The sequence below is a fragment of the Catharus ustulatus genome, chromosome 4 (genome assembly GCF_009819885.2).
Source record: "Catharus ustulatus isolate bCatUst1 chromosome 4, bCatUst1.pri.v2, whole genome shotgun sequence".
In the NCBI taxonomy this organism is placed as follows: Eukaryota; Metazoa; Chordata; class Aves; order Passeriformes; family Turdidae; genus Catharus; species Catharus ustulatus.
Genome location: NC_046224.1, coordinates 1,651,778 through 1,667,743, shown reverse-complemented (window position 1 = coordinate 1,667,743; position 15,966 = coordinate 1,651,778). Strand labels below are relative to the sequence as shown.

Here is a 15,966-nt window from a genome sequence, read left to right as displayed (position 1 = left end):
CTGGTTTCTGAACCTAAACCTGGTTTCTCAAACTAAGCCTGGTTTCTTAACCCACACCTGGTTTCTCAAACTGAGCCTGGTTTCTTAACCTAAAACTTGTTCCTAAAACTGACTCTGGTTTCTTAGCCAAATCCTGGCTTCTCAAACTAAACTTGGTTTCTTAACCTAAAATTTGTTCCTTAAACTGAACCTGGTTTCTCAAACTAAACCTGATTTCCTAAACTAAACCTGACTTTTCAATCTAAACCTGCTTTCTCAAACTGAGCCTGGTTTCTTATATTAAACCTGGTTTCTTAACCTAGAACTTGTTCCTTAAACTAAACCTTGTTTCTCAAACTAAGTCTGGTCCTAAATAAACCTGGTGTCCTAAACTAAACCTGGTTTCTCAAACTAAACCTTGATTCTTGTATTAAACCTGGTTTCTTAACTTAGAACTTGTAACTTAAACTAAACCTGTTTCTCAAACTAAACCTGGTTCCTAAATAAACCTGATTTCCTAAACTAAACCTGGTTTTTGAGACAGGTTATTTAACCCCAGCCTGTTTTTTTAAGCCTAATCCTGGTTTTAACTCCAAGCTTTGTGTTTGCAGGGCTGGAGCCCAAGGAGCCTGGGACCCTCCTGGCCCTGTTCCTGTTCAGCTCCCCCAGGGCCCTGAGCCCACAAGGTAGGAGCAGCTTTAGGCTTAGGCTTAGGCTTAGACTTAGGCTTAGACTTTAGGTTTTAGGCCCTGCTCCAAGCCCAGCTTCTCATCCAAAGCTGAGCTTTGTGCTCACAACCAAAAGGGTTTAAAGGAGACAGGGAAAATCTGCAGCTCAAGTTTTAAGCTGAGCTTAACCCAGGCTTTGCTGGCTCACTGCACATGGTGGGGGTGACAAAAAAATGAATTTTAAAGGAATAGGGGTGACAAAAAATGAGTTTTCAGGGGATGGGGGTGACAAAGAAGGACTTTTAAACGAATGGGAGTGACAGAAATTTTATTTTTGAGGGATGGGGGTGATAAAAATGATTTTTTGAGAGATGGAGGATGACAAAAAAATGACTTTTCAGGGGATGGGGGTGATAAAAAATAATTTTTGAGAGATGGGAATGATAAGAAATGACATTTTAGAGGATGAAGGTGGCAAAAAATGACTTTTCATGGAGTAGGGGTGACAGGATGGGGCATGGCTGATCCCAGATCAGATTTTTAATTTATTGAAATAATTCCCTGCAGGATGGGGCTGGCTGATCCCAGATCAGTCTTTATTTTATTTTAATAATTCCCTGCAGGGTGGGGCTGATCCCAGATCAGTTTTTATTTTATTGAAATAATTCCCTGCAGGGTGGGGCTGGCTGATCCCAGATCAGATTTTAGATTTTATTTCAATGATTCCCTGCAGGGTGGGAGTGATCCCAGATCAGTTTTTTATTTTATTTAAATAATTCCCTGCAGGGTGGGGCTGGCTGATCCCAGATCAGTTTTAATTTTATTGAAATAATTCCCTGCAGGATGGGAGTGATCCCAGATCAGATTTTATTTTATTTAAATTATTCCCTGCAGGATGGGACTGGCTGATCCCAGATCAGATTTTATTTTATTTTATTTCAATGATTCCCTGCAGGATGGGGCTGATCCCAGATCAGTTTTAATTTTATTGAAATAATTCCCTGCAGGATGGGGCTGGGTGGTCCCAGATCAGTTTTTATTTTATTTAAATAATTCCCTGCAGGATGGGACTGGCTGATCCCAGACCAGTTTTTATTTTATTTCAGTGAATCCCTGCAGGATGGGAGTGATCCCAGATCAGTTTTAATTTTATTGAAATCTTTTTTATCCCCCCCACAATTCCTCATTCCCTCCATCCCAATCCAGAACATCCCCCTGAACATTTTCCTCCAACATTCCCCTCCCTTCCCCACAGAAATGATCCAGACAATCCCATCCTTTCCTAACTGGATTTAAATGATTTTTCTTTCCCTTTGCCAGTGGAGCCCGAGCCCAGGGATGGCAGGAGGGGCAGTGCCAGGGCTGGAATCTCCCTGAAAATCACCTCAGTGCTGCCCGGGCTGCGCTACGCCCTGAGGAGAGCAGCCAGCTCCTGCTGGGACAGCACAGACATCCAGGAGCACCTGCAGGAATATTCCAGAATTCAGGAGGACTCTCAGCCTGCCCAGATCTCCCTCCCAGCTCAGGAGGAAGGAGATGAAAATCCCCAGAAATTCCTGGAGCCCTCCCTGGCCCAGCTGCGGCGTTACCTGCGCGAGCCCGGCGCTTACACCCTGGGCTTGGCTGCAGCTCTGGGCTGTGTCAGGGCTGATGGGAGAGCTCTGGGGAGCTGCTCTTCCTCCTCCTCTTCCTCTTCCTCCTCCTCAGGGGAGCCAGCCCCTGCTGCAGACACTGCCACCAAAAGTGTCACCTCCCCCAGCAAGCCGTGGGGAAGGGAGAGCAGGAGGAAATCCAGCAGGATCCTGGGCAGGGCACAGGCTCAGCCTGGGGATGGGGACAGCAGGGCGTGGGTGACAGCCAGGAAAAAAAACCAAACTGCTGCTCCCAAAAAGGCAGCAGGCACAGGCAGCTCCAGTGAGGCTCTGCTCAAGTTGGCCAATCTACAGCTGCCCCATGGCAGGAAACGAGGTGAGAGCTGGGAAATGGGATTGGGATTGTCCCCTTTCCTTTCCTTTCCTTTCCTTTCCTTTCCTTTCCTTTCCTTTCCTTTCCTTTCCTTTCCTTTCCTTTCCTTTCCTTTCCTTTCCTTTCCTTTCCTTTCCTTTCCTTTCCTTTCCTTTCCTTTCCTTTCCTTTCCTTTCCTTTCCTTTCCTTTCCTTTCCTTTCCTTTCCTTTCCTTTCCTTTCCTTTCCTTTCCTTTCCTTTCCTTTCCTTTCCTTTCCTTTCCTTTCCTTTCCTTTCCTTTCCTTTCCTTTCCTTTCCTTTCCTTTCCTTTCCTTTCCTTTCCTTTCCTTTCCTTTCCTTTCCTTTCCTTTCCTTTCCTTTCCTTTCCTTTCCTTTCCTTTCCTTTCCTTTCCTTTCCTTTCCTTTCCTTTCCTTTCCTTTCCTTTCCTTTCCTTTCCTTTCCTTTCCTTTCCTTTCCTTTCCTTTCCTTTCCTTTCCTTTCCTTTCCTTTCCTTTCCTTTCCTTTCCTTTCCTTTCCTTTCCTTTCCTTTCCTTTCCTTTCCTTTCCTTTCCTTTCCTTTCCTTTCCTTTCCTTTCCTTTCCTTTCCTTTCCTTTCCTTTCCTTTCCTTTCCTTTCCTTTCCTTTCCTTTCCTTTCCTTTCCTTTCCTTTCCTTTCCTTTCCTTTCCTTTCCTTTCCTTTCCTTTCCTTTCCTTTCCTTTCCTTTCCTTTCCTTTCCTTTCCTTTCCTTTCCTTTCCTTTCCTTTCCTTTCCTTTCCTTTCCTTTCCTTTCCTTTCCTTTCCCCTCTTCCCATTTCCCTTTTTAAATTTCCTCTTCTTTTACTCCATTTCCTCTCCCTTTTTCCATTTCCCTTTCTCCATTTCCTTTCCCTTTCTCCATTTCCTTTCCCTTCCCTTTTTCCATTTCTCTTTTTCCATTTTTTCTTCTTTTTTTCAATTCCCCTTTTTCCATTTTTTGTTCTTTTTTTCCATTTCCTCTCCCTTTTTCCATTTCCCTTTTTCCATTTCCCTTTTTCCATTTTTTTCTTCTTTTTTTCCATTTCCTCTCCCTTTTTCCATTTCCCTTTTTCCATTTCCCTTTTTCCATTTCCCTTTTTCCATTTCCTTTCCCTTGTTTCCATTTCCTTTCCCTTTCTCCATTTCCCTTTCTTCATTTATTTTTCTTGTTTCCATTTCCTCTCCCTTCCCCTTTTCCATTTCCCCTTTTCCATTTCTTCTTTTTTTTCCAATTCCTCTCCCTTCCCTTTTTCCATTTCCATTTTTCCATTTCCCTTTTTCCATTTCCCTTTTTCCATTTCTTCTTCTTTTTTTCCATTTCCTTTCCCTTCCCTGTTTCCATTTTCCTTTCTCCATTTCCATTTTCCTTTCTCCATTTCCATTTCCATTTTTCCATATCCTTTCCCTTTCGCCATTTCCTTTCCCTTCCCTTTTTCCATTTCCCTTTTTCTATTTCATTTCCCTTTTTCCATTTCCCTGTTTCCATTTCCCTTTTTCCATTTCCTTTCCCTTTTTCATTTCCTTTCCCTTTTTTCCATTTCCTCTCCCTCCCCTTTCTCCATTTCCATTTCTTCTTTTCATTTCCTTTCCCTTTTTCCATTTCCTTTTTCCATTTCCTCTCCCTTCCCTTTTTCCATTTCCCTTTTTCATTTCCTTTCCCTTTTCCCCACTTCAATCAATATAAGAACAATTAAAACCATTAAATCCCCTTCCCTTCCACCCCTCCCCGTTCCTAATTAATTTTAATTAAATTTTTAAAATTAAAATTTAGATTTATTTTTTTTCTCAGGTGCAGAGGTGCTGGCTGCAGAAATCATCCTCAAACCCCAGAGTGAATCTGCTGAGAAGGAAATTTCAGCTCCTGATGCTCCTGGAGTGGAAGCAAAGAGACCAAAAATTCAGGAAAACCCAGAAAAAAGGAAAATTCCTGTGGCTGAGAGCAAGGCAGGGAAAACCAAAATGCAGAAAAACCTGGAGAACAAAACATCCAAAACTACAGAGGAGCAGCCAGGGAATGGTGAGAGAAAAAAAAAAAATTCATTTAAAAAGGATTGAAATGGATTGGAGAGCAAACAAAGGGAATGGCAAAGGTGGGGAGAAATTTCTGTCCAAGGACAGCCACAATTCCAGGAAATAAAATAAAAAATCAAAGAGGTTCCTGCTGCTCTGGAGGAGGAAAAAGGAAAAAAAAATCAGTTTAAGGAAGGAAAAATTCAATTTAAGTTTTAGGTTGAGTTTTTCCCTTTTTAAGTTGAAATTTGAATTTTTAAATTGAGTTTTTCCCTTAATTTTTTCCTTTTAAAATTGAGATTTTTCCTTTTAAAATTGACTTTTTTTCCTTTAAAATCTACTTTTTTCCTTTTAAAATCATTATTTAAATTTGATTTCAAAATTGAGATTTTGCCTTTTAAAATTGACTTTTTTTCCTTTTAAAACCTATATTTAAATTTTATTTCAAAATTTACTTTTTCCCTCTTAAAATTGACTTTTTTCCTTTAAAATTGAAATTTTTCCTTTTAAAATCTATATTTAAATTTGAATTTTGAAATTGATTTTTCCCTTTTTACATTGAGATTTTTCCCTTTAAAATTGAGATTTTTCCTTTTAAAATCTATATTTAAATTTTATTTCAAAATTTACTTTTTCCCTTTTAAAGTTGACTTTTTTCCTTTAAAATCGACATTTTTCCTTTTAAAATCATTATTTAAATTTGATTTCAAAACTGAGATTTTGCCTTTTAAAATTGACTTTTTTCCCTTTTAAAATCTATATTTCAATTTGAATTTCAAAATCGATTTTTCCCTTTTAAAATTGAGATTTTTTCCCTTTAAAATTGAGATTTTTCCTTTTAAAATTGACTTTTTTCCCTTTTAAAATCATTATTTAAATTTGATTTCAAAATTGAGATTTTGCCTTTTAAATTGACTTTTATCCCTTTTAAAATCTATATTTAAATTTGAATTTTAAAATTGATTTTTCCCTTTTTACATTGAGATTTTTCCCTTTAAAGTTGAGAATTTTCTCTTTTAAAATTGACTTTTTTTCCTTTAAAATTGACATTTTTCCTTTTAAAATCTATATTTAAATTTGAATTTCAAAATCGATTTTTCCCTTTTAAAATTGCCTTTTTTCCCTTTTAAAATCTATATTTAAATTTGAATTTCAAAATCAATTTTTCCCTTTAAAATTGCCTTTTATCCCCTTTTACAATCCACATTTACCGTAATTTCACAACCATAAACCGCACCTTTGGACTAAAATTTTCCCCTGAACCCGGAAGTGCGCCTTAAAGTCCGGTGCGCCTTATATGGGCAAAGTTGGGAAATTGACCTTGTGTAATGTACAAAGTTGGGAAATTGACCTTGTATATGGGCAGAGTTGGGAAATTGACCTTGTGTAATGTACAAAGTTGGGAAATTTACCAAACTGGAAGTGTGAGCTGCAATGGGGGGTGGTGCCGCAGGAGCGCCGAGCCGCGATGGGGACGGGAGTGGGCGGCCATGGCTGGGAGGAGCCACATGGGGAGGGAGGGAAGGATGGAGCTGCCCCCAGCCCTGGTAGCCACACAGGGAGGGAGGGAGCTGCTGCTGGTTCCAGCCCAGTGCTGACCACGTGGGGAAGGAGGGAGCTGTCCCCAGCCCTGGTAGCCACACAGGGAGGGAGGGAGCTGCTGCTGGTTCCAGCCCAGTGCTGACCACGTGGGGAAGGAGGGAGCTGTCCCCAGCCCTGGTAGCCACACAGGGAGGGAGGGAGCTGCTGCTGGTTCCAGCCCAGTGCTGACCACGTGGGGAAGGATGGAGCTGCCCCCAGCCCCGGCAACCACACAGGGAGGGAGGGAGCTACTGCTGGCTCCGGCCTGGCACTGACCACGTGGGGAAGGAGGGAGCTGCTGCTGGCTCCGGCCTGGCACTGACCACGTGGGGAAGGAGGGAGCTGCTGCTGGCTCCGGCCTGGTGCTGACCACGTGGGGAAGGAGGGAGCTGCTGCTGGCTCTGGCCTGGCACTGACCACGTGGGGAAGGAGGGAGCTGCTGCTGGCTCTGGCCTGGCACTGACCACGCGGGGAAGGAGGGAGCTGCTGGTGGCTCCGGCCTGGTGCTGACCATGCAGGGAAGGAGGGAGCTGCTGCTGGTTCTGGCCTGGCACTGACCACGTGGGGAAGGAGGGAGCTGCTGCTGGCTCCGGCCTGGTGCTGACCATGCAGGGAAGGAGGGAGCTGCTGCTGGTTCTGGCCTGGCACTGACCACGTGGGGAAGGAGGGAGCTGCTGCTGGCTCCGGCCTGGCACTGACCACGTGGGGAAGGAGGGAGCTGCTGCTGGCTCCGGCCTGGCACTGACCACGTGGGGAAGGAGGGAGCTGCTGCTGGCTCCGGCCTGGCACTGACCATGTGGGGAAGGAGGGAGCTGCTGCTGGCTCCGGCCTGGCACTGACCATGTGGGGAAGGAGGGAGCTGCTGCTGGCTCCAGCCTGGCACTGACCACGTGGGGAAGGAGGGAGCTGCTGCTGGCTCCGGCCTGGCACTGACCACGTGGGGAAGGAGGGAGCTGCTGCCTGCTCTAGCCCAGTGCTGACCACGCGGGGAAGGAGGGAGCTGCTGCTGGCTCCGGCCTGGCACTGACCACGTGGGGAAGGAGGGAGCTGCTGCCTGCTGTAGCCCAGTGCGAGCTGCATGGGGAGGGATGGAAGGAGGGCACCACTGCCGCTGCCTCCAGCCCGGTGCAAGCCGTGCAGGGAAGGAGGGAGAGAGCTGCTGCCACTGGCTCCAGCCTGGTGCTAACCACGTGGGGATGGAGGGAGCCACCGCCGCTGGTCTGGCGCGAGCTACGTGGGGAAGGAGGGAGAGAGCTGCTACCACTGGCTCCAGACTGGTGCTAACCACGTGGGGATGGAGGGAGCTGCTGGTTCCAGCCCAGTGTGAGCTGTGCAGGAAGGGAGGGAGGGAGATGCTGCCCCTGGCCCGGCACAAGCTGCACAGGGAAGGAGGGAGGGAGCCATTGCTGCCTCCAGCCTGGCACTGACCACAGTGCCATTGGCTCCAGCACAGTGCAAGCCATGCGGGGAGGGACGGAGGGAGATGCCACCGCTGGCCCGGTGCGAGCCACACGGGGAGGGAGGGAGCTGCCACCAGCTCCAGCCTGGTGCAAATTACATGGGGAGGGAGGGAGGGAGCCACCACCACTGGCCTGGCACAAATTGTGTGGGGAGAGAGGGAGGGAGATGCTACTACCACCAGCTCCAGCCTGGTGCAAGCTGCAGAGAGAAAGGAGGGAGGGAGCTGCCAGCCCAGTGCCAGCTGCAGCCACCCCGAGCCAACCCAGACCAGGGGCAGCCCCAAACAAACCCAGACCACGGCCACCCGAAGCCAACCCAGACCAGGGGCAGCCCCAAACCAACCCAGACCAGGGGCAGCCCTGAGCCATCCCAGACCAGGGGCAGCCCCAAACCAACCCAAGCATGGGCAACCCCGAGCCAACATAAACCAGGGGCAGCCCTGAGCCAACCCAGACCATGGGCACCCCGAGCCAATCTGGACCAGGGGCAGCCCCAAGCCACCCCGAGCTGCAGCCAGCCCAAGCCCCGCCTCGGCAGCCAGCACCGTGGGCAGGCAGGAGTGCCAAGGCCCCCAGCACGGGGGCTGTGTTTAAAGGCTGCACCAATCTGTGAAAATGTTTGCAAATTGAACCCCTGCCAGTGAACTCCACGACTGTGGGATTCTGTTACTAATTCGTTATTTTGTTGTGCGCGGCACGGATTTTCGCGGCAAAAAAAGAGTGCGCCTTATAGTCGTGAAATTACTGTAAAATTGAATTTTTTAATTGAGTTTTTCCCTTCATTTTTTCCTTTTAAAATCTGTATTTAAATTTGAACTTTAAAATTGATTTTTGCCTTTTAAAACTGACTTTTTTGCTTTTAAAATCTATATTTAAATTTGATTTTAAAATTAATTTTTCCCTTTTCTTCCTTCCAGATCCTCTGGATCCTCCCAGCTCAGCCTCACCCCAGAGCGTGGAGCCCCCAAGGGCTGCCCTGACACCCCCAGATCCCCCCAGTTCTGCCCCAGAGCCCCCAGAGCCCCCCAGTTCTGCCCCAGACCTCCCCAGTTCTGCCCCAGAGCCCCCCAGTGCTACCCTGACCCCCCCAGATCCCCCCAGTTCTGCCCCAGACCCCCCCAGCTCTGCCTTGGCCCTGCAGGGGGATTCATGTGAGCCCCATGCCCTGAACCTGCTGGCTGAGCTGGCCCTGAGCTCCTGCATCCCTGCCTTCATCCCCCAGAACCCAGACCCCAAATCCCAGCCAGACCCCAAATCCCCCCAACAAAACCCCAATACCCAGCACAACCCCAAACTTCAGCCAGACCCCAATATCCAACTAAACCACAACACCCAGCAAAGCCCCAAATCCCAACCAGATCCCAAATCCCAACCAGACCCCAAATCCCCCCAGCAAAACCCCAATTCCCAGCACAACCCCACATCCCCCCAAGCAAACCCCAAATCCCCTCCTGCACCTTCTGACCACAGATACCACAAAAAATCCCCCTCTGGCAGCAAATCCCTGCAGCAGGAGCTCCCTGCCAGCACCAACCCCGTGGGGAAAACATCTGGAATTCTCCTTCCTGCCCCAACCCAGCTGTTCCCAGAGGTGACCTCCCACTCCATCATCTCAGCTGAGCACTCCTACGCCTCCCCCATGCCTGAGGAGCCCAGGAAATGCTCAGATCCCAAAGGACATCCCAGTGCTGGCCCAGCCCTCTCCAAAAACCCCTCCAGGAATGTTCCCCTGGTGGGGAAGGTGCTGCCATTCCAGCACCAGAGCTCTGCCTCAGAGCCTGCCAGCAGCTCTGCCAGGAGAAAAGAGAAAAAGGAGAAAAAAGAGGAATTCTCCAAGAGGCACATAGTGCATTTCTGGGGGGGTTCCATCAGGGTGACCTGCAGATGGAAGGAGAAATATCAGTTCCACCTGGACAGCAGGTACACCAACAATTCCCTGGAGAAGGCTGTGGTGCGTGCCCTGCACGGGTGAGTGAGCTCTGGAGGGGTATCTGGGGTTTGTTGATTCATTTGTTTGCCATAATTGTTGGGTTTGTTGGTGTGAGGCAAAAATTCACCCAGTGCTGGGGTGATCCCACAGCAGGAAAAGGGGGAATTGTGTCCCTGTGTCCCCTCAGCCCAGCCCTGGGGACACAGCAGCAGCTGGAGCAAATCCAGAGGAATCCATGGAGCTACACCAGGGCTGGAACCCCTCAGTTCCCAGGGATCCAGGCTGGGAGAGCTGGGGGTGCTCACCTGGAGAAGGGAAGGATGCAGGGAGAGCTTCCAGAACATTCCATGCCCTAAAGGGGCTCCAGGAGAGCTGCAGAGGGACTGGGGACACTGAGCCTGGTGTCACATCCATCCCTGCTGGGATTTGGCCTTGGGCTCTGCCCTCCCTGCTCCTCTCTCCCATTTGATGCTCCCTGGAAATCCAGGCTGGAAATCCCAGCTGGGCTCCTCCTGCCCTGGGGCTCCTCCTGCCCTGGCTCTGGGCTGCCTGAAGTGCAGATTGCCGAGGGAAGGTGCCCAGGAAGGGTTTGTGCATCCCTGCAGGAAAAGCTCTGGGGCTCCCTGAGCTCTTGATGGCTTTGGTGTGCTGAGAGCAGCAGGAGAAAAAGGGGATTGAGCAAAGATCTCTCCTGGAGAATCCTTTGTGCAGAGCTGGCTCAGGCAGGGAATTGTGCAGGGCTGGAGGAGAGAAAATTACAGAGAGCTTCCAGAACATTCCAGGGCATGGAGGGGCTCCAGGAGAGCTGGAGAGGGACTGGGGACAAGGGACAGGACACAGGGAATGGGGAAGGAATTCCTGGAATTGCCAGAGAATCCCTGCAGTGCCCAAGGCCAGGCTGGGGACACTGGGGACACTGGAGCTGTCCCTGCCAGGGCAGGGGTGGCTCTGGGTGATGTTTAAGGTCCCTTCTCACCCAAACCATCCCCTGGTTCTGCAATTCCTGTTCTCTGCAGCTGGGATTGGTGCCTAAAGCCACGACCCCAATTCCTCCATCCCTCATTTACAGCTCAGATTTCCTCTGCTTTTATTTTTCCTAAGAAAAGCTGGAATCTGCAGAGTGAGCTGTGCCCCTCTGCCTTGGGGTGAGCCCTGCAGGGCTGGATCCCAGGGATGAATTCCCAGGGATGAATTCTAGGGTTGAATTCCAGGGAATGAATTCCAGGGGATGAATTCCAGAGGTGAATTTCAGGTTTGAATTCCTGGGATGAATTCTCTGGAGTGAATTGCAGCTGTGAATTCCCAGGAATGAATTCCAGGTGTGAGTTCCAGGTGTGAATTCCAGAGATGAATTCCAGGAATGAATTTCAGGTGTGAATTCCCTGGTGTGAATTGTCTGGATGAATTCCAGGTGTGAATTCCCATGAATGAATTCCAGGTGTGAATTCCAGGGATGAATTAGGTGAATTCCAGGTGTGAATTCCCTGGGATGAGTTCCAGGTGTAATTTCTAGAGATGAATTCCCAGGGGTGAATTCCAGCTTTGAATTCCCAAGGATGAATTCCCAGGTGTGAATTCTCTGGGGTGAATTCCTGGTGTGAGTTCCCTGGGGTGAATTCTAGTGATGAATTCCCAGGTGTGAATTCCCAGGTGTGAATTCTAGGTGTGAATTCCCAGGTGTGCATTGCAAGTGTGAATTCTCATGAATGAATTCCAGGTGTGCATTCCAGGTATGAGTTCCAGGGATGAATTCTCTGGATGAATTCCAGGTGTGAATTCCCAAGGATGAATTCCCATGAATGAATTCCAGGGATGAATTCTCAGGTGTGAACTCCCTGGGATGAATTCCAGGGTTGAATTCCAGGTGTGAGTTCCAGGGATGAATTCCAGGGATGAATTCTCTGGATGAATTCCAGGTGTGAGTTCCAGGCCTGAATTCCCATGAATGAATTCCAGGTGTGAATTCCAGATGTGAATGTCTAGGAATGAATTCCAGGTGTGCATCCCAGGTGTGAATTCCCTGGGATGAATTCTCTGGATAAATTCCAGATGTGAATTCCCAGGTGTGAATTCCAGGGAGGAATTTCCAGGTGTGAATTTCAGGTGTGAGCTCCCTGGGATGAATTCCAGGGTTGAATCCCAGGTGTGAATTCCCTGGGATGAATTCCAGATGTGAATTCCAGGTGTCAGTTCCAGGTGTGAATTCCCTGGGATGAATTCCCAGGTGTGAATTCCAGGTGTCAGTTCCAGGTGTGAGTTCCAGGGATGAATTCCAGGTGTGAATTCTCTGAGATGAATTCTCTGGATAAATTCCAAGATGAATTCCCAGGTGTGAATTCCCATGAATGAATGCCAAGTGTGAATTCCCAGGTGTGAATTCCCAGGAATGAATTTCAGGTGTTCATTCCAGCTGTGCGCTCCCTGGAATGAATTCTCTGGATAAATTCCAGCTGTGCTTTCCAGCTGTGCATCCCAGCTGTGCATCCCAGGTGTGAGCTCCCTGAGATGAATTCCCAGGTGTTCATTCCCAGGTGTGAATTCCCAGGTGTGCATTCCAGGTGTGAGCTCCCTGGGATGAATTCCCATGAATGAATTCCAGGTGTGCATTTCAGGTGTGAGTTCCCTGGGATGAATTCTCTGGATAAATTCCAGGAATGAATTCCCATTAATGAATTCCAGGTGTGAATTCTCATGAATGAATTCCCAGGTGTGCATCCCAGGTGTGAGCTCCCTGGGATGAATTCTCTGGATAAATTCCAGGTGTGAATTCCCAGGTGTGAATTCCCATGAATGAATTCCAGATGTGAATTCCCTGGGATGCATTCCCAGGTGTGAATTCCAGGTGTGCATTCCAGAGATGAATTCCCATGAATGAATTCCAGTTGTGAATTCCAGGTGTGAATTCACTGGGATGAATTCCAGGTGTTTATTCTAGGTGTGAGCTCCCTGAGATTAATTCTCTGGATAAATTCTATGTGTGCATTCCAGCTGTGAGCTCTCTGGGATGAATTCTCTGGATAAATTCCAGCTGTGCTCCCTGGAGCTGCCCAGGACAGCCTGGCATGGCTCAGCCTCTCTTCTCCCTGTTCTCCCTCCCCAGCCCCTGGGACCCTGCTCTCCCAGACGACGTGGAGGGGATGAAGCTGATCCTGCACACGTGGGTGGCTCTGTTCTACAGGCAGCCCAGCAAACTCCTCAGCAGCTCCAGGAAAGTGGTGGAGCACATCAACCCCAAAAAATTCGTCTCCATCAACAGCTCCAGCGCTTTCCTGGAGCTCAGTGACGACAGCCAGGATTGTTTTGTGCTGGAGACGTGTCCTGCAGACTCGGGCTCAGACCCTGACCAGACTCCCAGCAGCTCCCTGGATCCCACCCCCAGCAGCTCCCTGGATCCCACCCCCAGCAGCTCCCTGGATCCCACCCCCCCCGCCCAGGCGCACAAAATCCCGGCGGATTCGCAGACGGACGCGGACGGAGCCGCCGCCGCCGTGGACAGCACCGTGTCCTCCTCCTCTGGGGAGCTGCCCTGCAGGGAGCAGGGGGAGGAGGAGGAGGAGGAGGAGGAGCCTTCCTCCACCAGCTGTCCTGAGAGCCTGGCCCTGCAGGGTCAGGGCAGGGAGGAGCAGGAGGCGATTGCGGAGCCGCGGGGAGGCTGCGGCGGCACCGCGGTGAGCTGGGCTGGGGCTGCAGGAACCAGTGTGTGCTGGGAGAGGGGCAGGGGGTATGGGGAAAAGGGCAGGATTTTATAGTTAGAAGTGCAGGGATTTATGGTTAAAAGTGCAGGGATTTATGGTTAAAAGTGCAGGATTTTATTGTTAAAAGTATGGGATTTTCCTCTTTGAAGTGCTGGATTTTCCTGTTTAAAGAGCAGGATTTTATTATTAAAAGAACAGGATATTCCTGTTAAAACTGCAGGATTTTCCTGTTAAAAGAGTAGGATTTACCTCTTAGAGGAGCAGGATTTTCCTCTTTAAAGTGCAGGATTTTCCTGTTAGAGTAGCAACATTTTCCTCTTAGAGTAACAGGATTTTCCTCTTAGAAGAGCAGGATTTTCCTGTTAAAAGAGTAGGATTTTATTATTAAAAGAGCGGGATTTTCCTGTTAAAAGAGCAGGATTTTATTATTAAAAGAGCAGGATATTCCTGTTAAAAGTACAGGATTTTCCTGTTAAAAGAGCAGGATTTTCCTCTTTGAAGTGCAGGATTTACCTCTTAGAGGAGCAGGATGGGTTGTGAAAAGATAAAGAACACTGCCCCAGCTGGTTTATAAACCATGGCCATGAACAGGAGATATCCCATGAGATAAAGAACACTGCCCCAGCTGGTTTATAAACCATGGCCATGAACAGGAGATATCCCATGAGATAAAGAACACTGCCCCAGCTGGTTTATAAACCATGGCCATGAACAGGAGATATCCCATGAGATAAAGAACACTGCCCCAGCTGGTTTATAAACCATGGCCATGAACAGGAGATATCCCATGAGATAAAGAACACTGCCCCAGCTGGTTTATAAACCATGGCCATGAACAGGAGATATCCCATGAGATAAAGAACACTGCCCCAGCTGGTTTATAAACCATGGCCATGAACAGGAGATATCCCATGAGATAAAGAACACTGCCCCAGCTGGTTTCAATGGATGCCCATTAGCAGAATATCTCCCACAGAGATCAGGATCACTGCCCCACCCTCAACAGATGGTGACAGAACAGAAACCTTTGATCACACTCTGTGTTGTAATGTGTGGCTTATAGTCATGAAGTTACTGTAGATACTGCAGTGTTTTGATGGAGCTGTGGGTTATTTGATGGAGCTGTGGGTTATTTGATGGAGCTATGGGTTGTTTGATGGAGCTGTGGGTTGTTTGATGGAGCTGTGGGTTATTTGATGGAGCTGTGGGTTGTTTGATGGAGCTGTGGGTTGTTTGATGGAGCTATGGGTTGTTTGATGGAGCTGTGGGTTATTTGATGGAGCTGTGGGTTGTTTGATGGAGCTGTGGGTTGTTTGATGGAGCTGTGGGTTATTTGATGGAGCTATGGGTTATTTGATGGAGCTGTGGGTTATTTGATGGAGCTGTGGGTTATTTGATGGAGCTGTGGGTTGTTTGATGGAACTGTGGGTTGTTTGATGGAGCTGTGGGTTATTTGATGGAGCTGTGGGTTATTTGATGGAGCTGTGGGTTGTTTGATGGAGCTGTGGGTTGTTTGATGGAGCTGTGGGTTGTTTGATGGAGCTGTGGGTTGTTTTCCAGGAGGATCCAGCCCAGGAGGATGCCAGGATCACCCCCAGCCCCTCCGAGGATCTCAGCAAATCCCCGGCAAACGCCGCCAGCCAAACCCCGAACTCCAGCACGGCTCCATGGACAGACCCCCTCTGTGCACCCCAGGAAAAAGAGGAGGAGCAGCAGGAAAAACAGCAGGAAAAGCAGCAGGAAGAAGGCTCAGGGAGTGGTCCTGGCCCTCCTGAGGATGAGGAGGGAGTGGGAGGCTCTGGGCAGTCCCTGGGAGCTGAGGATGGAGCTGATGCACAGCCCGCCTGCCATTCCCTGCCCTCCGAAGAAAATCCTGGAAATGCCGAGCCTGGGGGAGCCACAGAGGAAAATGAGCAACCCCAGGAGCCCCCTGAGCACCCCAGAAAAGAGGAGAGGAGGGAGGTGGAGGAGGAGAAGGAGGAGTTGGAGGATGAGCTCTCCTTCCTGGGCGCTGTGGATTTGGTGCTGTCCGAGAGCAGCGATGCCGAGATGGAATGCGAGCAGAACCCGGGGAATTCGGCGTCTCCAGAGCAGCTGGGGGCTCCTGAACAGGACCCCGTGCCCAGCCCCACCTCTGTGACATCCCCCTGCCCCCACACATCCTCCCCAGCTCTGTCCCACGAGGCCAGGCCTGACCCTGGAGGTTTCCCTGAGGAGACTTCACCAAAGCAGGACGAGCTCCCGGATCCCTGGGATGCTCCAACCACGCTGGATTCTGACACCAACAGGGCAGGAGCAGCCAGTCCAACCCAGCTGGGGTCACCCCACAGTGACAGTGGGGAGCTGCTGTGTCCCCCTGAGCCCAGCCCTGTGCAGGGGGCACAGCCTGACAGCGTCACAGACAGCCCAGGACCTGCTGGAGACACAGAGAACGGCTCAGAGCAGAAAATCCAGGATCAGTGGGAGCCTGCTGGGAACACAGAGTGTCCCCCAGGGCAGGGAGGGACCCTGAGCCTGTCCCCAGACTCCAGCTGGCTGTGCCTGTCCCCTCCCCATGGATCCCTGCACCCCTGGAGTGCTGCAGAGGAGCAGCACAGGGACAGCAGCCAGTCCCAGTCCCCATCCCCAAGCAGGAGCTGCTCCGGGCTGGGCAGGGCTGATCCCAACCTCCATTCCCCGTGT

The 15,966-nt window shown here is 49.4% G+C and overlaps 1 protein-coding gene across 1 annotated transcript in view; it reads left to right on the top strand.

The window, feature by feature from the left end:
* LOC116995156 (protein TASOR 2) overlaps nucleotides 1-15,966 on the top strand; it is a 52,099-nt gene that overhangs the window by 34,577 nt on the left and 1,556 nt on the right. The window contains exons 13-20 of the mRNA XM_033057549.1: nucleotides 591-665; nucleotides 1,968-2,615; nucleotides 4,398-4,625; nucleotides 8,577-8,662; nucleotides 8,801-8,901; nucleotides 9,544-9,627; nucleotides 12,690-12,868; nucleotides 15,152-15,743. Coding sequence (XP_032913440.1) covers nucleotides 591-665; nucleotides 1,968-2,615; nucleotides 4,398-4,625; nucleotides 8,577-8,662; nucleotides 8,801-8,901; nucleotides 9,544-9,627; nucleotides 12,690-12,868; nucleotides 15,152-15,743 — 1,993 coding nt within the window. The remainder of the gene's footprint in view (nucleotides 1-590; nucleotides 666-1,967; nucleotides 2,616-4,397; nucleotides 4,626-8,576; nucleotides 8,663-8,800; nucleotides 8,902-9,543; nucleotides 9,628-12,689; nucleotides 12,869-15,151; nucleotides 15,744-15,966) is intronic.